Here is a 22,741-nt window from a genome sequence, read left to right as displayed (position 1 = left end):
ATTTTTGCCAGACTGCCTGGGGCCTTACCAGAGCAGTAATAGGAATAAAGCAATTATTTGTACTTACAGTAAATATTGAGCTGGATTTACTTGACATAAAAATGTTTTAGGATACTACTTATATAGAACTTTAAAAATTACACCCTACTTTCTTGGCAAAAACTTAACAAAAGTGGAAGGACATTTGTTACTTTAGCCTATCTGGCATCCACTTATTTAAAAAAACAAACATGCAAGCAGTGTTGCAAACATGTGAAATCTATACATGAATTAAATGTAAATCCCTTAAACATGAGCTTTTATTCCAGTGGCAAAAGACCAAGACAGTTCATATATAAATCATGTAACTCTTAGAAAGAAAACATCAGCATTCTTGCTTTGGGTGCCATTTACATTATTAAGTATGGTGCTTGGCCTCAGATTTAAGTACATGAAAGACGTGAAAGAAAATTAATTACTTAGATATCTGGTGAGAGCTAGAGACAGAAAATGACCACTAAAATTTAGTTGGATGAATTGATAAAAGTAAGCAGCTGGTATACTGGGGTACTTAAGGAAAGCTCCATCCTTCTGGCCAGGGTTCCTGTGTTTTCTACTCAGAGTGTTACAAGGACTGGCTGCATCAGTATCACTTAGGACCCTGGGGAAATGCAAAAGTCTTGCGCCGCACCAGCAGAATTATTTGCACCTTGGACATTTTTTATTGCACCTATTTCTTACTATAAACTTTACAAAGTCATATTTATTTCTTACTATAAACTTTACAAAGTCATGGCACAGATTTAGAAAAATCAACAGCTTGAAATTTCCACCAGTATTTCAGTATTATTTTTAAAAATAATTTTGCATAAGAGATGTTATGCACTACTCACAATGTTGTAAGGATTTTTCTTAAATAACATTTTAATGTCTGCAGAATGTTCCATCAGAGTGATGGACTATAATTAAATAATACTTGTAGTAACCATTCAGGTCAATTCGACTTTGTCATGATCATACTAAAAATAATTGTACAGGAAGAGCTTATATGTGTCTCTGGTATTTTTTCAGATATTTCAATACATGATGAATAAAAGACCATGAATGTTAATTACTTGTGATATATACATCTCTACTCCACTTTTGACCTTAATAAAATAACATCTACTTATTTTAAGTATTATACTCTATTCAAACTATAATGTATTTCATATAGTTCAACCAAAATATTCCTTAAATATGTAATAGTACCTGTCCGTGATGAAGCTTTCCAAATAGTCATCATATATCCCATATAGTGTTCCTATATTAAAATCCATAATGATAGAATTGAAGCTGAAACATTATAAATTGAAGAAAAAGTGTAAAAGACACTGTTATTCATAATTAGATTCTGTAGGAACTGTCCTTGGAACTGACACTGTCATACCAAATAAATATCTACTTGAAAAACCCACTTAAGAAAGAAGAAATATAAAAGTTTTTGAAGTAAATCAAATAAAATGGAGTGTGAAATTTCTAATGAATTATACTTCATTGAGAGACTTCAGGAATGACTTACAAAATGTAAAATGTACCATGTTCATAGACAAAAAAAAATTTCAAAATGGTATCAAATGTACTTAAGTTACAGAATGAAATTCCAAGCTAAATACAAATAGGGTTGTTCATGGGATTTACTAAGCTATTTTTAAAATTATGAAGAATCAAGAATATTCTCGATATTTCTGAGGAAAAGAGCTGCTGGGAAAAGGGAGCTTGGCCTGTGTTAAATCAGGCTTTACAATGAAGGCTCTAGGAATTCAGTGTGAAAGATCAAATATTAATCCCTACAGTAGAACATATAAGCAGACTTTATAGAAGAAACTTTATACATGGAATATATAAAATTTTAAAATGACAGATTGATATGTCAGATCAATAGGGGAATAACTTATTCAATATATGTTCCTATTAAAATGTGTGTCTATATAAAAAAAATAAAATTGGTATTTACCTCATATATAAAAATTAACTGCAGCTTGATTCAGGACGTAAGTGACAAATGGAAAACTATTAAATTTTAGTTGAAAATACAGATTATTTCTCTGAACTTTGATTAGGGAAGTATTTTTAACATTATTAAATATATCCCAACTATAAGATAAACTATTGATAAATGTTATTTAATAAAATAAGCATTCGAAGAGCTCTTAAATAAGTATAAAAATAAGTTATGAATTTCATATATACTTGGTGAAGATATTTGGAACACATAATTGACCAAAGGTTAGTATCAAGACTGTAACGTTAACATGGACAAAAATTTTTTTTAAAAGGAAAGCTCCTAGAAGAATGAGCAGAAGACCTAAATAGGCACAAAAGAAAAACACTAGGCCAATAAAAATGTAGAGGTATCAAAAACCATTATTAATTAGGGATTGGCCAGAGTTTTAATATCTCACAACATTGAGTGTTGGCAAAGCTGTGCTCAAACAGATCCCTTCTAATTGTCTTTGGGAGGCAAATTAGTGGAGAATTTTGGGCATTATCTTGTAAAATTAAGCATCAACAAAGGATAACCTGGCAATTGTCCTCCTAGGTGTATCTCAAGAGAATACTTTGCATCAGGATACATATGCAAGAATGTTCAGAGCAGCATAAGGCTGCAAACAATCTAATACTCATGGACAGGAGGGTGGCATGATATCCTGGCTTATTCATGCAATATTATAATGTAGTAGAGGCCCGATGCACAAAGATTTGTGCAAGAATAGGCCTTCCTTCCTCTGGCTGCTGGCACTGCCTTTGCTCCAGCCAGAGCCACCTTTCCGCCTTCGCTCCCCATTGCTCCAGCCTGGAGCTGCATTTCCACCTTCGTTCCAGCCAGTAGCCACCTTCCACCTTCCCGTGCTGCCCAGAGGCCTGGAGTGGCCAGGGAGGAACGCCTACGTCGTCCCCATGGCAACAACGCAAGCGTCCTGGCCCGGCTGCTGCCATCTTTGTCGCTCAATTTGCATATTACCTTCTTATTGGCTGTGGGCACCGCCATCTTTGTTGCAAAGTGATGGTCAGTTTGCATATTCCATCTTTATTAGATAGGCTAACAGACAACAAACTACATTGAGATGCCAATATAGATGTCTTAGCAATCGAATTTAAATAGCAAGTGTCAGAAGATTACATATAGTATGATACCCACAATACCCATTTTTTATGTTTAAGTAAAAAAACACATAAAAAAACAATGTATTTAAAAATATATATTTGCCCCAATATACTATACTATACATATATATACATACCAACACACTTGGAATATACTAGGTGTATCGGTTAATAATGGAGGATTTTGTAATCAAAGAAAAACACGATAATTTCAAAAGAAACATCAAAAGTGCTTTATTCAAAGTAATGTCCATCGCCAGCTACCCATTTCCCCATCTTTCAGGTAATCTGTGGATACCGTCCCAGATGGTGCGTTATCATGAAGCAAAATTACTTTGCCATGTCTTCTGGAACATTTTGGTCATTTCACAATCAAAGAGTGGTTCAAATTGATTGTTTTTGGTAGCGATCAGTATTAATGGTTTCACCTGCTTTTAGAAGCTCATAATACACCACACCTTCCTTATCCCACCAAATGCAGAGCATAGTCTTCTTTCCGAAGAGATTTGGCCTTGCAGTCGATGTTGATGGTTGACCTGGATCAACCCATGATTTTGTGCATTTGGGATTCTCAAAATGAATCCACTTTTCATCGCCAGTCACAATTCGATGCAAAAAAGACTTTCTTTCATGCTGTTGAAGCAACATTTTACTGATGACTTTTCGGTTTTCCATTTGTCTTTTGTTCAGTTGGTGTGGCATCCATTTTCCTTCCTTTAAAATCTTCCCCTTTGCTTCTAAATGATCAGACATTGTTTGCTGAGCAACATTTAATCTTTCTGCAAGTTGTTTTTGAGTTTGACATGCAACTTCATCCATTAATGCTTGTAATTGTTGGTCTTCAAACTTTTTTGGACGTTCTTTGTCTTTCACATAGAAATCATCACTTTTAAAGCGCTTAAACTAGCGTTCACAAGTATCTTGAGATGGAGCATGTTCACCATAAGCTTCCCAAAGTATACAATAACTTTTTCTTCAAAATAAAGTAATGAATTAAAACTTCCCACAAATGCTCTTTTTTTTGGCACAGAATTCGACATGTTTAAGCATAAAAATATCTATGATGTTAACACCTTCAGCAAATTTGACATATGAAGTTTTGAAGCTTGTTTTCAATACAACAAAATAGCATACATACCAACTCGCATATATATCAACATATGTGTAACTCCATCTATTGAAAAAAATCCGCATTATTAACTGGTATACCTAGTATATACAGATGGATAAACACACATATGCTATGCTTAAATATATATCAACACACACATAAATACATATGTATTTTAATACGATATGTTCTCAAAATCATGAGAATAATAAGCACAAGTTTTGAGACAGTGACTCAGGAAGAGGAGCAGTGGGGTGCGGGGGAGGCAGTGCCTGGATAGAAAAGATGTCAAATATTCTAGAGTTCATGTAGATGTTTATTTTATTATTGAATATATGCATTCATTATATTATTGAAAAATAAATGCATGTTTTCATCTATTCATGCATACATACAAAAGAAATGTATGCATGATACTGTACCATGCAAAAAATTGAGAAATCCTTTTAAAAACAAGTTCTATCATTTTAAGTCAAGCATTTTCTACTTTGCTTTCAGCTTGATGACGTCCTGAATCAGATCCGCAAGCTCCAGACATCTCTGGATGAACAGAAAGAAGTCAATGAAAACTTGGAAACTGAACTCAGGCACTTACAGAACAGGTGATTATTTCACAAAATGTGTTCAATTCACGTTTGGGACCTTAGAGAAGAAACTCTTGGTATCTTTTTTTAAATCCTTCTCTTAAATATCAATAACACTATTTTCATTAACTAGAAATATTAATGAAAGAAGTTTACAATCAATACCTGAATCAACAGACATCTAGCTCTTACTATTTTTTGTAATAGATGTCGAATATCATAGTAAAGACAATTTGAATATTCAAAAACAACTCCAGTTCTAAAAGTTATAGACTTTCTGAAAGGCAGTAGGAGCTTCCAGAATACATTACACAGAAAACAGAATTATAATATCTGCAAGAAAAATTAACTTGTAAGCCATACAGTTTGCTGGGTAGTTGACAAAAGAATCAGTGTATTAAGTAAAAGTAATAGTTTGAGTAACATAGATTTGTGTACATGTGTGTTTTATCTAAGTGATTGAGGTGACATTGAGAAATGTTTTCACCCTAGAGAGGTAACAATGAATGTGGTATAATTCTTGATACAAAGCAAACGTGGGCAGCGGTGTCAAACAATATGATTTGTATTATAAGGAAACTGAAAGGACAAGGCAAGATTTGCACTCAAATTTATACAAATATTCTCAGGAAAGTAAGAGATTGCCTGTGAATGAAGCTTAGATAAAGCCACAAGCAGTCTAGGCAATGAAGAGGGCTTTTGACTTTTTTCTGGGTAGACATTTGCAGTAAAACCACAGAAAAGCCCACAGCATTGGACAGTAGTATCTCGGTATAAATCAGGCTGAAGTAAAGCTGTGATTTCCCTCTGAGTTAAATGAACAAAGCCAACTATAAAATTGTACTTAGAGGAATAGTTCTTGAAGATCTTTGGATATAGTGTGGAATACTGCTTCTTATTTAAGTTTAGATTTTAAGATAAAGAAATTTACATTAGAAAGGCACTATATAAACTTACGTCTAGCTATCTGCAAGTGGAGCCAACTTGTAAAATTTAATTCAGTTAAAAATATACCTGGGCTTCCTCAACACCCCCCTCCCCATTAATTAGTGGGAGAAATGAAAACCTGCTAATTGATTAATGAATAAAGCTTACTTTATATGAGAAATAAACTTATCTCTTTCTAAAAGGCTCATCATTCACTGAGCCTTTCCTATTGCCCCTGTTTCTTTCTCTGACTTGGAGGAAGGTCTGAAGAGTAGGAATCAGAAGACTGGGGGCAAATAGACCAGCTGCTGGCCTTTCACTCGTCTCTGAGTGTGCACTGCTGAAATGCGTTTGCTAGTCTGTATGGTAATGCCTCGTCTATGTTCCGATGATGAAATGTGAACTCGCTTATTATTGCTTAATATTCCTTTTGCTGAACTGGATCCATCTTGGCTGTTTCCAATGGAGCCTCAGTTGTTTCCCATCCCATCCCCTACAAAGCAACTGACTGAGGGATACACCCAGCTAGAACCTTCAGTGTGGACCCTGGGAGGGGCTCTCCTCTCAGCCACAAATGAGAACTGAGATCAGCATTGAGAAGCTAAATGCACCTTCCTCTACCTGATCATGCTTCTTTGCTTTTCGGTGGCTATGCCACATGTTGGTGTGGGGCAGTGAAATGCATCTTCCTCCCAAGATACCAAATACAGGTGAAAAACAAGTCTCTCGCTATATCTAGCCTTCAATACCTGACTTGCCCATCTCTAGACATAAAGGGGACCCACGAAAGACCCTGAATAGTCAAATCAACTTTGAGAAAAGAGGAACAAAGTTGGAGTTATCACACTACCTGATAGAAAACTATACTGCAAGGCTATAGTAATCAAAACAGCATGGTACTAGCATAAAAGCAGACATAAATCAAGGGAACAGAATAGAGTACACTAATAAACCCTTATTTATATGGTCAATTAAACTATGACAAAGGAGGCAAGAATATATAATGGGATAAAGACAATCTCTTTAATAAATGGTGTTGAGAAAACTGGGCAGATACATAGAAAAAAATGAAAAGCTTCTTACATCATATACAAAAGTAAACTCAAAATTGATTAGACTAAAATGAAAAGTCCAAAACCATAAAACTCCTAGAAGAAAATAAACTCTTTGACATCACTTATAGCAGTGTTTTTTGGATATGTCTCCATAGGCAAGGGAAACAAAAGAAAAAAAAAAGGGACAACATCACTAAAAAGTTTTCACACAGTGAAGGAAACCAACAAAAGGAAAAGACAAACTACTGACTGGAAGAAGATATTTGCCAGTAAAACATCTGAAAAGGTGTTATTATTCAAAATATATAAGGAAATCATACAACTTAATACCAAAAAGACAAACAATCTAGTTAAAAATTGGGCAGAGGACCTGAACAGACATTCTCCAAAATAGATGCACAAATGGCCAATAGACATATGAAAAGATGCTCAACATCACTGCTCATCAGGGAACTTATAGTTTATATTGAATCTAAAAAAATATTGCAATAGGGAAATTGAATATTTTATGTAAAATGTGAAGCAATATACACAGGAAATAATTTGCCTTTGGTTATTCTCATGTTTTTAATACCTATCTTATGACATGACTTTTATGGAGGTTAAAAAAAATGTATTCAGGAAAGGAGCTGTGTTAGACAGTGGATTTTAAATCAGGCTGTTGAAAATATTGGTCTTGTCTCCACATCTCAAGAGGAACTGTTGCACAGACTTTGAAGATGTGTGCAGAGCTAACATATGCATTGTGCACATTTCACTCCAAAATGCAAAGGCCTCCCTTCAGTGCCCTGGCCTGGCCCTAGCTTATTTCTAGGAACAGAAATGGGATTGATACGGGAAACAAAATAATCTCCAAAGCATTCTTGCCTTGGTTGGTGCACAGCGCTCCTCACTGTGGATGAACTTTGGGCACATCACACCCGATGGAGTGGAAAGCTTGAGAATGGTTATTTTTTATGTTTTTATCTTTTAACAGATCCATTTCCAAATCATTGCCTATTTTTATTTACTTCCATATTTGTCTCTGTGCCCATCATTTCCTTCATACTACTTTTATTACTCGGTAAATTAATTCCCAATGAACAATGGTATGTGATAAACTAATTGGGAGTGAATTCCTACTTAGGCATAGCCCTGTCATCTTGGAATTTCTATTTTCCAACATTCCTAAATTCCTTGCCTTTATATTTTGTGCTTAAATACCTGATATGCCACTCAAAATTTAATAAAATAACATTCATACTAAAAAATTTTAGTCCTTCAGTTTTAATTTAAGCTTTTTCTTGTTTTATTTAAAATCATCTTTGTGTTTTATAGATGCCATATTTTTAGAGCTCTGCAGATATTGAGTAAATATTTACTTTTATTCTGATTTTTTTCTTGTTTCTTCCCAGTTACAATGTTCTTGTTTGTTGGTTTCAACCTTTACTATTCTCATTCTCTGGCTTCACACAGGATGGGTAAATGCTCTCAGGTGAACCTCAGCTTTCTCTGAGGCTGTCATCTCTTGCTTCATTTCTAGGCCATGATTTCTACTGGGATTGTGGGAAACTATTTTCTTCTTCTCAGAAGCTTTGGCTCCCAAACAGCCTCAGAATTCAGCAGTGTTTTGGGAAAGCTGGCCTTCAGGTCTTGAATTTGTCATTCCAGTTCCCTGTGGTCCCTGAAGTAGAGCTCATTTCCTCTCCCAGCCCCACCCAAACAGCGGTCTGTGCCTGAGTCAAGCCATCATAGAACTGGCATCTTCTCCAGGAAAATCATAGAAAATGACTGGTGGCCATCAGCTCACATCCAAATGGTTCTCTCATCTCTGCAGTTTTAGTCCATCTAGTTCTGTTGCACCTACATGTTTCAAAAATATGATATTGCAATTTGGCCATTTATTTTCTAGTGGTTGGCAGTAGCCTTGTCCTGAGGTAGGCTATTTTTTCTTATTTTGAAGCAGAGGTCCCATCAATTGAATTTAAAATTATATGATGCCACTTTTTTTTAAGTTACAAAATGTAGTTTTCATATTCTGATTTCATCCTCATAGGATTATTCAGTCTACTGATCTAAGTAGGAGTGTGAAATGTCATTTTGGATTTTTTTTTGTTCCCTTAGTAGCTATTCATTGGAAGATATTAGAGTCCCTCAGCTGTAGAAAACCAGATGGTTGTGGAATACTCAACAGTTGCTGCTGCAACCGTGTATTGTGTAGCAGATACTGGAAAATTCTTATACTGGTGAGTGGCAGGGGGAAAGCTCTCTGCTCTCCGTCCCTATCTACTCAAGTTCTACCTCTCTCCCCACCATGGAGACTTCAAGCCAGGCAACCGACCAACACCATGCCCTTAAATTCACCAGATGCTCAGGATCAGTAGGGCATTTTTGGAATAAAAGCCACAGTGAGGCACACACCGTTTCCGTAAGACATTCACAGGTGGCTGAGCTAGGACCTATTAGGGGAACCACCATCCCCCACAAAGCAGGACTATATCTTTTCCCATAAATTCTGCCCCGTCCATCAACATGTGGTCACTCCCTGGTTATCACTCCAATGATTCTGATAGAAATTAAAATATGAGAAGCCCTTTTGGAGTCGCCCATGTGTGCCCACAATGCTATATTAATTATTACAGAGATGGGGCCTGAGGAGGAGGAGAGCAGAAGTAAGGTAGGGGCCAGGGCCAGCAGAGGGTCTGTGCTCAAACTGCCCTCTTCCATATTTCCAGATTCACTCCTGGGCCTCTTTTATACAGAATATAAATGGGTGTTAGTTTGAGTCAATCTGAGAGTTTTGTCTTTGAGAAAGGGTTTAAAATATTTAAAAAAGTGTCATAAATAAAAAATTAGTAAGCTTTCTATTCTTCCTTGCCTGCGTATGTTTGATGTTGTCTGTTCTTTGTTCTCCTCTAAGGCTTACACTGTGCAGGGCTTACTGCTTCCAGTTTCTCCTCTACAACTCGCTTTGGGAGCTTAAGACTGATTTTGTTTCTACTAAGAGTCATTTCAGTTATTTTTAAATTGTTGAATTTCTTAATGGCATCTCTGTAATTAAGGTTAGGAATACAATTCCATTTTAAATATCCCACAGATGAAGAATTGTTCATCTTTATATTTGCCTTTGTTCGTCCTGCCCTTCTAAAAATACACAAGTAAAAGTTGGAGATAAAAATGTATAATTTTAAGTAAATTTTGTTTTATCCTGACTTTGTTGATAATTGTCGATGCTTTAGATTTCAATCAGTGATTAATCATTTTTGATCCTCATAAATGGTCAACCCACACCACAATTTCCATATTATTGAATTCCTAAATGGATGACACCGTTGAGGGGGGAGGGTAGTTCCTTGAGTACATTTAAACTTCTAGTAAGGGTCATAATCCCAGCTCATATTTATTAATTTATATAGTGAGAATTAGACTCAAATTAGTATTTTTTTACCATAAAAATTTTTTATTGAATGTATTGGGGTGACACTGTTTTTGCAAAGCCATAATGAAACCTGTGTGCAGTTGAAAGCATCATCTGCACACTGCATCGTGCACCCATCACCACAAGCAAAATCTCATTCCACCCCCTTCACCCCCAGTGCCTTCTATTCTCTCCAAGCATTTTAAACATTTAGTTTTTTCCCCTTTGAATTATGAAAGAGCTTTTCAAGTTTGTTAAATTTTTTATTGCTACTAGTACTCTGATTCAAGACAACTTTAAAATCTATTTTATGGGCTTTCTTTTTTTTAAATATATTTTATTGATTTTTTACAGAGAGGAAGGGAGAGAGATAGAGAGCTAGAAACATCGATGAGAGAGAAACATCGATCAGCTGCCTCCTGCACATCTCCCACTGGGGATGTGCCCGCAACCCTTTGAATTATGAAAGAGCTTTTCAAGTTTGTTAAATTTTTATTGCTACTAGTACTCTGATTCAAGACAACTTTAATTTCGGCATTATGGGCTTTCTTTTATCTCTTCTATAATGCCTCATGCCTCCATCATAAAGGCCATTTCATGTTGTACCTTGTGGGAGATGCCTAACAGAATTGAACACGCATTCAATTTCAAAATTTAAGTTTTCTTGGAATGTTTATTCTGACTTCCTTTCCTTTTATCATATTTTTCTGTAATCAAATATCCTTGCTGTTCATTTTCTTCCATTAACTGTTTTGTTTATTTATTTAAATTTTCTTATATGAAGAGACATATATTCAGATTAAATTACCTTCATTTAATAAATTAATTTTCTAAAACTGTTGTAGAATTCATAACTTGTGGTCCTAATGGAATAGAGAACACATGACTAGCTCAAACTTACAACAGAAATGAGTTACCTTGACAATTTAGACAGTGAGTCATAGGGACTAGGAATAAGAATAAAATTTGTTCCAGCTGTTGATTTCAAGCAATGAGAACCATAGCAATTTGACAGTTAGTCACATTTGAAATGCTCTGACACCTTCCTATTAAAATACCTATTACACATTGAAAAATCTTAAAACGTTTCAGCAGCAGTGGAAAATCATACGCTGTAATTTTTTGGTTGGGAGAGAGCATAGCATTTATGTCAGGAGGCGTCAGGACCTGCCTGCCCACCTCAAGCAAGATCTGGTCTTTGGTTTTCCTTCTCTAGTTCTGGTCCACATATTAGTATGTCCCTATTTTGTCCTACTTTAATTTCTCTTCATCCTTTATTTCAGAGGAGTGTGCATTTGGTTGGCAGCTTAAATCACTAAATGAATGGTTTCCTCTTTCCACCTTTGCTCTCTATCATTTCCTGCCAAATTCTCCCTTCTTGTTCCAACAGGAACTCTTGGCAAGGAAGAAAAAGAATATGAACTACTTCAGGATATATAGCAAAGATAATCAACTTTAGACCTATGTGTTAAAAAGGCTTTCTGCTTGGTCCGATAGTGGTATGCTTTATACCACAATTTCTATACTATTTTGTAATCCAAGTTCAGTACTTTGTCTCACCTAGCCACAGATTTATAAATTTATGCAAAGATAGGTCACTGCTAACATGTTTCTTTATGGTCTAAAATTGTGCTGCAGTAGTTTTAGGTCATTTAAATGTCACTTGGAATATAATACAGTCATTGCCAATACAGAATGATTAATAAAACACTGTAATAAATTCTATTAAAAATACAGAAAATATGTTTAGTGGGCAAAATAATTGCTAGTTCCTAAAACTTTCCTTGTGGCTTCTACAGAGGATTACGTAATCAGATTTGCATTACTAAGAATATTAAGTGTTCTCTAAAAATGAGCTGACCCACTCTCTCTTCTACTCAGTCTCCAGTATTGAAAATTAAATTCTCGAACATGACTAGGTAACAGAAATATAATGTGAGCCAGATATTAGCCATGTAAAAAAAGAAATTGATGAAAATAACTGTAATAATATAGTATATTTAGTCCAACATATTATCAATATGCAATAAATATAAAAAATGAGATAAGCAAATAAATGGAAAGATATTCTATGTGCATGAATTAGACAAAATAATTGTTAAAATATCCATATAACCCAAAGCAAGCTACAGATTCAATGCAACTCGTGTCAAAATTCTAGTAGCATTTTTCACACAAATAGAAAAAACAAACCCTAAAATTTTAAGTAATCATAAAAGGCTCTGAATAGCCAACAAATCTGCAATTACATATTCTCTGATTTTAAACTATATTACAAAGCTATTGTAATTAAAACAGTATGGTGTTGGCAAAAAAAGACACACAGATCAATGGAACAGAAATAAACCCACACATATATGGTCAATTAATTTAAAACAAAGGAACCAAAAATGTGTAATGAGAAAAAATGTCTCTTCAATAAATAGTGTTGGGAAAACTGGACCTGCAAAAGAATGAAAAGGGACGACTAAAATGAACTCCAAATGACTGAAAGGTTGGAATATAATTCCTAAAACCATAAAACTAGGAGAAAATATAGGTAGTAACTCCTAGACATTGGTCTTGATGATATTTAGGATCTTATTTCTAAAGCAAAGGCAACAATAGCAAAAATAAAGAAGCGTGGCTACATCAAACTAAAAATTTTCTGCACAGCAAAAAGTATCAACAAAAGAAAAGCCAACCTACTACTAAATGGAAAAATATTTGAAAGTCTTATATATAATAAGGCTTTAATATCCAAAATATGTAAAGTGAATATATAACTCAATAGCAAAAATATTCTAAACAATCCAACTTAAAAATGGGCAGAAGATCTGAATAGACAATTTTCCAAAGAAGACATACAGATGGCCAACAGACACATGAAAAGATGCTGAACGTAAGTAATCTTCAGGAAAAATGCAAATCAAAACCAGAATGAGCTATCACCTCACACTAGTTAGAATGGTAATTATCAAGAGGACAATAAATAAATTTCGGTGAGAATGTGGGAAAAAGGGGAACCCTTACACAATATTGGTGAGAATGTAAATTGGTGCAGCCACTATGGAAAAAGAGTACCAACAATCCTCGAAAATTTAAAGTACAGTAGAACTACCATATGATCCAGCAATTTTATTTCTGGGTATTTATCCAAAGGAACAAAACACTAATTTGAAAAGATATCTGCCACCCCATGTTCACGGCAGCATTATTGACAATGGCCAAGACAGGGAAAACCTAAATGTATATTGATAGATGACGGGATAAATAAATATAAATATTTAGCCACAAAAAATAAAATCTTGCCTTTTGTAATGACATGGATGAACTTTAAAGGCATTTTTCTATGTGACATAAGTCAGAGAAGACAAATACCATATGATGTCACTTACATGTGGACTTTAAAAAAAAAGACAAGCTCATGGTTGCCAGAGGAGGGGGATGGTTAGTTGAGGGTGGGTGAAATGGGTGAAGGGGATCAAAAAGTACCAACTTCCACTTATAAAGTAAGTCCTGGAGATGTGATGTGCAGCATGGTGACTATAGTTAATAATGCTATGTTGTATACCTGAAAGCTACTAACAGAGAAAATCTTAAAAGTTCTCATCACAAGAAAAAATAAATTTTTATAACTGTGTATAATGACAGATGTGAACTAGATTGTGGTGATCACTATGCAATATATTGAACCATCTGTATACTGCACTGTATACTCACTACCCAAAGTCTAGTCTCCTTCTGTCATCATATATGTTCCTTTATTATTATTATTATTACTAGGGGCCCGGTGCATGGATTCGTGCACCAGTGGGGTCACTTGGCCTGGCCTCTGGGGATCGGGCTGAAACCAGCTTTCTGACATCCCCCGAGGATCCTGGATTGCAAGAGGGCGGTTCTCGGGTGATGCACCTGGAATCAGGCTCCCTCCTCTCTGGTTCTGGGTGCGTCACCTGAGAACCGCAGCTGCCAAGTCACCGCAGCTCAGCAGCTCCTGTGTTGAGCGTCTGCTCCCTGGTGGTCAATGTGCATCATAGCTACTGGTCACATGGTCACTTAGGCATATATATATATATATATATATATATATATATATATATATATAATATTGGCTTTGCCTGAACCACTTAAAATGGTCATTTTCTACATCAAGCCACAAGTTAAAAATATCCACCATTGTTCTATGCTTTGTCTTTAGTGCCCACCCTCTAAAATTTGAGCATATAAATCAATTCTCAGATTACTTATATGGGAAAATATCACTCATAACAGTGTTCTGTTTTGTCATTACTAGTGACTTTCTGGAATGTCTGTTTTCTGAATAAGAGAAATATATTATGTGGAAAAGCAATTTATGCATGTTAATAGCACTTTACATTGTTTACAAATCTTAAATGCCAAATTTGCATTTAAATTTGAGTGACTCAAATTTAAGCAAATTCAGTAAGTTATACTATGAATCATCCATTTTAGAAATACCTTAAAATTTCTGATTTGCAGGGAAATATGCCATCTTTTGTGGGTTAATATTATTGGTGCATCCCTCTTAAAAATCTCCATCATTCCGTGGATTTTCAGTCATTAGAGGCATTTGTGAAATAGTATCTCCTGAAAATTCTTCTCTGTACAAAGAATATTATCACATTTATTTCCTAATCTTTAATCAAAGCTATATAAGCACATATTTTATAGAATCAACTATTCCTAGAAGGTTTGTTGACATAAACAGCATTTCCTACTATTGGCATATTACTTGCTTCTTTTCATCCAAGCTCTAACTGATAAGGTTTTCACCTCCACTGTTTACATTATTTATTGATTTCATGCTATAGAAGATAATTTGCTGGTAATTCCCTCTTTCTTCTTTACCAGGCATGCACATTTTCTTCCCTGAATATCACACCCTCCTCTCAATACAGTTTCACTAAAAATTTGTTTATTTCAATATCCAGGGTTTAGATTACTATGACTATATAGTAAGGCAGACTTGAGTCATGTACTCAGCTATGACTGGTTTTCTTTCCGATACAACTTGCATTTCTGATCTTTCCTTTTCATTGCCCTGTTTCTCACGCAGGAAGACCAGTGCTGCCTGTCTGGCTCTATTTCTCTCTGCAGCATTTTGAACAATTCCTCCAGTGAGAAATCCAGGGTTAGTGTGGGTCTCAGTTCATGTGCTTTTTCTTCTCTTAAAATTCATAGCATAGTCCAGTGCTTTCAACTGTGTTTTTATACATTCCACTCCATTTTGATAATTGTTTGAAGCAGTTGGATAAGTCCTATACCTAGCTATCTGGTTTTGTTGAGAAACTATTACATTTTTGACATTCTATTTCAGCCATTCCCTAACGAATCAGAAAATTCAATCTCCTCTTAACTTCATACCTTCTTTCCTGCTCCTATTCTGGTCTAGATTACCATTATCTCTCCCTGGGATTCTTACTTCCAACTCCTATCTCCAGTTACTTCCAGGGCATAGCCTACATGAAAGAGGTGTTGTAGAAACATAATTTATATTATGTCACTCTTCAGGTGAAAACTTTTTAATAGCTTCTCATTAACTTTAGAATAAATATTTGAACTGCTTACAATGACCTATAAAACTTGGGATGATGTAAGCCTACTAAATGGGTTTCTATGCTCTTCTCTGTTCCTTCTTTATGCTTCAGCAGCATTGATATTTGCTTTTAATTTCCTGAAACTGCAAAGCTCTACCCATAGCGCTACTTTGGCACCATGCATCTTTATGGCCATGACATCATGTTCATCCTTCCCCCCTGACTTCTCTTATTTTAGGTGACAGCTTACATGTTACTTCCTTAGTGGGCATTCCCAGATACCATAGAACTTCACCCTAAATCTCACAGTATCTGATCTTTTTATTCATGTCACATACCGAAACATGACCTCCTGCATGCATACAGGCACATGCTTTTGTCTAACATCCAAATTTTCTACCACATGTAAGCCTCTTGAGGACAGGGATCATGTCTTTGTATGTTTGTTTAATTTATCTTTCTATGCCCAGCACTTCTACATGGTCTGTGGTAATGTAATAGGGCCTAAACAAATATTTATTGAATTTATGAATAAAGGAATTTTTAAAAATCAGCATTTGAAGGCTTCATAGAGAATCAAAATTTTCAGAATCTTAGAGAACTAGAACTGGAAGAAGCCATAAAGATTAACAAACTCCTCATCACGTCCTTGTAAAATCCCTCTGATAGCCTTACCTGAACTTAAATCATTCCTGTGTTAGGGAGTTCACTATACCATATGGAATTCTATTATTTTCAGACACTTCCTATTATGGAAAAATCTCTTTCTTACATTGAATTGTTTTACTTATAATCTTATAGCAACAGTTCTCTCATTATTCCAAAATAATTCTGAAACAATTACACATACATCTTCTTTCCTTTTGTGATATCTTCTGAAATGAAACCACTCAAAGTCACAATTGAAAATGAAAACTATTCTTCATTTCATTGAATGTTAAAGAATGGCATTTCATTTTGAAATGCTATATCATCACTGGAATTCTTTAAGCTATATAGGGTGGGGCAAAAGTAGGTTTATAGCTGTGAGTATACAAAACACAGAGTTTATTCTTGTATTATTTACTAATTATTATATTATTTTCCATACAGACAACTGTAAACCTACTTTTGCCCCACCCTGTATATTGGATTGATTTCATTATTCCTGTGCACAGGTAATGACCCATATTTGAATATACTGCAAATAAGAAATTTTGATTTCAGCCAAGTGAAAATAATATACATTAAAAAAACAAATTTATATGAAGTCTCCTATTTTAGCTAATCTTAGCAAAAATTAAATCTTTGGGTGTATATATAGAGTATATATGCATTAGAGTAAATGCAGTAACTGTTTTGAATGAGAAGATTCATATGTAACATGGAAAATCCAGTTACCCAGGTTAGCTGTATGTGTGTGTGGTTTAGAGTCATATCTATATTTTATATCACAGAATTATAATGTAATCAAAAGAGAAAATATGGTTGAAAGCATTTAAGAAATGTGTAAGTGAAATGTTCTCCTACTCCCCACTGTAATCATGAACACTTTTAAAGAGCTAGTATACAGTTTTTCAAATAAAATGCATCACCACTTACAGACAGTTGCTTTCTTTTATATGCATGAAACAATTTGCAAAGTTGCATTATTCTGTTGTGGTTCTTTGGTCTCTATTTCTGAATCATTATCACCACTCTTCTTAGGGATGTAGATGTTTGCTTACACAGTGACCCACTTTCTCTTAGCTATTCTTTGGGACTATATTAGACACCTCTAAAATTGCATTAGATTTTATGGGTCACTCATACCATTAAATGAATTATTGTTTCAGCACAATAAATTACATTTTCCAAATTGCTGCCTATATAGAGCATCATTAATCTAGGAAAATTGAATGTATGGTGCTGTAATTACATATCTGATCCTTTCAATATTCTGGCTGAATAAAAAATATAAACCAAATGTGATATAATGGTGTTTTAGACATTACACTGACATCTAATAAGAAAAAAAGTTATCAAAATGATAACAAATAACAAGTGTTGGCAAGGATTTGGAGAAAATGGGAACCCTTGTGTACTATCTGTGGGATTGCTAATTAGTACAGTCATTGTGGCCAACAGTATGGAGATTCCTCAAAAAATTAAAAATGGAACCACCAAATGACCCAACAATTCCACTTCTGGGTATCTATCTGAAGAAAATGAAAATATTGATAATTTAAGAGACACGCCTAATAAAATAGAAACTCTGAGTTGAAAGGTGAGGAAGCTAATAATTTGTGTCATCAATCTATTATAATAAAAGCATAATATGCAAATCGACTGAACGGCCGTATGGACGTCCTTCCAGATGACCTTCTGGACAAAGCCGGGGCTGCAGCCGTGGGATCGAGGCAGCTGCCCCAGCTGCGAGGAAGGGATCGAGGCAGCTGCTGCAGCTGCAAAAACCTACTCTTGCATGAATTTCATGCATCAGGCCTCTAGTAGTCTCATAAAAAGATACCTTTATTTCCACTGCTATTAAGGCATTAACCTACTTCTATCATATGGCATTCATGAAATAAACAAATTTGTAATTGGCACCTATTCTGTTGCAGATGCTGTATTCTGCTGGAAACAGATTAGACAGACAAACATGGTCATGATGCTTGGGTGTGATTCAGTGTGTGTGTGTGGGGGTGGGCAGAGGAGTAAAAATAGGTGAAAATGTTATTAAAATTGCATTTTGAATGCTCAACAAAGAAAAAAAACCCATAGGAAATGTCAGGATGCTGCATAAACAATAGTGGGCTATTTGGGGCTACTTTTTGGTTTACATTTTTGTCAATAATACATAGAATATCATGGCTAAAGACTATAGTTTAACCAAGACATCTAAAGAGCTCCAAAAAGCTTCAAAAAATCCCTTCCCAGGATCTTGGTTTGGAAATGGGGAAGTTTTCATATGCAAATAATTTGACAAATGCAGACCACTCACTCAGATCACCCTTGTCTCACTGCCAATCTTGTTTTCCTCCATGAATCCCTTAGCTTAATGGAAGGCCACGCCCCAATTTCATCCATAGTTTTCAACCTCTCTTAAATTTAATATAGTGTATTTCTTCCCCTCTGTTTCCTTACTTTGTGCTTCTGTTATTGCCAAAACATTTCACTGCTTTTCATTGTTAAATCTTGTCCATGCCATGCACAGTTTATGTACTACTCCAAGTGATCATTGAAGGGAGATTGCTGAGGACACATAGAGCTGGAGGCTCACCTGATTCTTGTTGACTCACAGCTTTCTGATTTCTTCCAGGCATTGCCTCAGAGCCACCTGGACTTGTGGTGATATACTTCTATAATTCTGACTTAATTTTGCTTATGGGAAATTATGCAAGTGCAGGAGCTGTATGCCCTTTTACTGAAATAATTATTTTTCAAATCCCCTGAAAGCAGTTACATAATTCAAGAGAAGCAAAACATTCATTGCAGGACTAGTAAAATGTTCATCACAAAATTTTTTTTGAAAAGTGATGTTTTTTACTTAACATGCTTCTTCTTCTGTAAAGAGAAATATAGTGTTTATGTTCAGAATAATGAAGCAAGAAAATATTCCTGACACTTATAGCCTATGCTGGACAAGATAAAGATGTTTTATTTCTGCCCTTAACTACATTATTGCAGTTAGACATTCTGACAGCTTTTTATTATGGGTGGGAATCTGCTCAGGTCTTTTCATTTCTTCAGAAGACAAGCTCCCTATCTGTAAGGAAATTACTTTGTCATAACTGAGCCTACAGAAGCTGTTTCAGGGAGGGAGAAGGAGAAAGAGAGGGAGGGAGGCAAGGAGGGAGGGAGGGAGAGAGAGAGAGAGAGAGAGAGAGAGAGAGAGAGAGAGAGAGAGAGAGAAAGAACACTAGAGAAATCTTCCGGTTCAAACCAGAGGAAACAAGCTTGTGCATGTCCCATTAGAACATAGGATCTCATTGTTAATGTTTATAAACTCAGCCTTCCAGAATCACTTGTGTTACTACTGAGCCCTTTTCCAGTTTTATATAACCTTAACATCAGAAAAACTTAAAACATTTTACCATTTCTTATATCAAAACATGCTGTTTACTTGGAGTGTTAAAAAATCTAGTGGCAATATGAATAGATTTGTCTTTAAAGATTAGTAAAGAAAAAAGTGAAAATGATAAAACAGTATCATTAAAAATGCATCATTTTTCCTTTTCCTTGACTTTGCTTGTTTTTATTCTGCAGTGGGAAGGGTAGCAGCTAGCAGGAATTATATCCCATTTCATTTTCCTTTGGCTTTCATTCTTGAAAATACAGTCAGGCCCACTTCTATTACCACAGACTGGGTGGCTTATAAACAACAACAAAAACCATTTATTTGTCACAGTTCTGGGGGCTGGATGTCTGAGGTCAGGGTGCCAGCATGACCGGGTGAGGCCCTCTTTCAAAGCCAGACTTCTCTATGAGTCCTTTCATGGTGGAAGGGACTAGGGAACTCTGTAGGGTCTCTTATAAGGGCACTAATCTTAATCATGGGGGCTCCACCCATGGGACCTAATCACCTCCCAAAGGTCACACCTTCTAACACTATCACATTGGGCCCCGGATTCTCATGTGAGTTTTTAGGAACACACCAAGGTCACAGCAGGGTCCTCCCTAAATCTCGGCCTTCCTTGTTCTGATCTCTCACCTTGCAGCACAAGTTTTAAACAGAGAGATATCTGAAAGTCTGCACAATGTCATCTAAGTTAAATATAACTATCGTTGAGGTGCCCACACAGAGATGTCCAAAGTGGGAGCCAAGTCCTGCCGGTTCTGACACCAATGACCATGCACATAGCATTCTTCCAGCAATGCGGCCGAGCCCACTGCAGCCGGCCAGGGCCCCCGCCCAAGGCCTCCTAGTTATACTCCTTGTATTTAGGATAGAAAAATCAGTTCCACTAGCCTGTTTGTATGTACTGGTAAGACCATATTTTGTTCTGACAAGTCATTTTAGAGAGAGAAAAAATCCAGTGAGATTTATCTACAAACTATATAATTATGAATTAATATATTCAGCAATATCCCTTAGGTTATCTGTGTAAGATTACCAGTCAGGAAATATTGTCTAGATGGGGATAATAGTTGTTCCCATGAGCACATATATGCTAAAGCTACAGCAAAATTCAGTTTTACCTTGACTCAAAAAGGCCATAAAGGGAAGAAATGATACCTCCGCCTACGTTACTACTAATATCTTGGCTATGTAAGTGCACTAATGATAATTTTTCTTTCTCTTATTTTAGATGATGACTGAGGCAATGAGACTGTCATCGTGTGAAGTTTAGAAGTGGAATAGAAAGGCTTACATACTGTTCATTTTGTGATTGCCACCCTGGCTGTTGTTGTCTGCCCTATGGAATCGCAACCTTCCCAGCCTTACCATTTGTAGAGCCTGATTGTCAAATGTCACTCTTCTATGCAAAGATTTTCCTCTTTCCAGATAGCCTAAGCACTTTGGTGAAGTTATGGTTAATTACATATTGAATTTTTTCTATCTGTCTCATGATTTATATTCGTGTCTCAAAAATTAACTTTATTGTTATTATTGGATCGCATTTTCTATCCTATTTTTTGTAAAGTACCATGATTCTATCACATTCAATTATTTTAATCATCTTTTTTTCTGCTCAGTGTCCTATTTCATATGGCATGTCACATTTATAAACTATTTAAATGATTTTAAGCATATTCTTATATTGCTTTAAAAGCAGAATGTGTTTGTCTCTGTGTTTGTGTGTGTATAGACATATGTAATTATACAATGGAGAATCAGTTTCCAGGTCACTGTGCTCCCACTGGATCATGTGATGCTGAGTTGAGCTGGCCCAGAGATGTTTCTGGAAATTGTCTTCATCTATGTATGTCAAATATAAACATAAAGCTCACTGTAGGCTTTTAATATTCTACTAGAAAGACACACAAAATTTTGTTTATATGGCAAGGCTTAGGAACACAGCTTCTTATTAAGAGTTTGCCTGGAGACCGTGTTAGCCCTCTGTGTACTTTTCACACTGGCCATAGGTATGATAAACCTGTATAGGCAGGTGACCTGATCACATAACAATACCACTTTCCAATAAATTTAAAAAAAATCCACCCTTATTTCTTTCTGTGTGCCGTGTACCATACTTGGTGGGAGTCATGGATGAGGCTGCCATTGATATCATGAAGATAGACAAAGGTCGACACCTATGTTGAAACTTATCCAGTTACAGATGGGTAGACCATTGTGGTCTGACTCAAGCCCATGTCTTCTGTATCCTATAGCTCATTTCCATCCACTCAGTTACACTACAGCTCTGGGCCTGCATACAAAGATATTGCCATATTTGAAAGAGGATAGGGGAAGTCTGATACTCAATTTTATTTTCACGAGAGGTGTCCCTATGACATTGTAAACACTGAATTAAATAAATCTACTTTTGAATTAGAATATTTTATAATTATTGCAAACATCTTGTCATAGAACTTATTCTCAATTAGAAGTAGACTTGGGTTCTTACCTAGGACTTGGTTTATGTTTCACTATTAAACCTACAAAATTTACATTTAATATTTAAATCTACAAAATTCACATAGTCAACACTGAAATTTCATAATGATTTTTCTAGCTTCTGATTTTTACTATTACAATATAAACAACACAGACTTCATTTTTACAACTAGTAATTTTAACAAATGTATTTTATCATCCTATATACCCTGTTTATCTTTGGTGGTTTGTATTTTTAAAAATTTATATTCCTTACCATTTTATAGGACATCTGTTTAAAAGCTTAGGGTTTTAACAAAGGAAGTTATATTAAATAAATGGGGTTTTAATAGAACTTAGCAAAAAATTCAAAATTATATTCCATTACATTTAGCTAATATAAATCCTCTCTTTCCTATGGTAATCAGTGACTTGCTATTTTCAATACCAACATGAAACCCCTGTTAATGTTATCAATACCCTCACACACATTGAATAAAAA

The 22,741-nt window shown here is 35.4% G+C and overlaps 1 protein-coding gene across 3 annotated transcripts in view; it reads left to right on the top strand.

The window, feature by feature from the left end:
- CCDC102B (coiled-coil domain containing 102B) overlaps nucleotides 1–22,200 on the top strand; it is a 111,766-nt gene extending 89,566 nt beyond the window's left edge. For 2 of the 3 annotated variants that reach the window (XM_023747519.1, XM_006106738.3), the window contains exons 6-7: nucleotides 4,736–4,839; nucleotides 21,011–22,200. In XM_023747519.1, the coding sequence (XP_023603287.1) occupies nucleotides 4,736–4,839; nucleotides 21,011–21,014 (108 nt within the window). In that variant the 3' untranslated portion in view covers nucleotides 21,015–22,200. Of the gene's footprint in view, nucleotides 1–4,735; nucleotides 4,840–16,832; nucleotides 16,898–21,010 lie in introns of all 3 variants that reach the window. The other variant, XR_002827187.1, reaches the window with a different exon arrangement.
- The last annotated feature ends 541 nt before the right edge of the window (nucleotides 22,201–22,741 follow it).

Source organism: Myotis lucifugus, unplaced genomic scaffold, assembly GCF_000147115.1.
Source record: "Myotis lucifugus unplaced genomic scaffold, Myoluc2.0 scaffold_897, whole genome shotgun sequence".
Classification (NCBI taxonomy): Eukaryota; Metazoa; Chordata; class Mammalia; order Chiroptera; family Vespertilionidae; genus Myotis; species Myotis lucifugus.
Note: the sequence above shows the minus strand (reverse complement) of the source record. Positions and strands in the feature narration are given on the sequence as shown.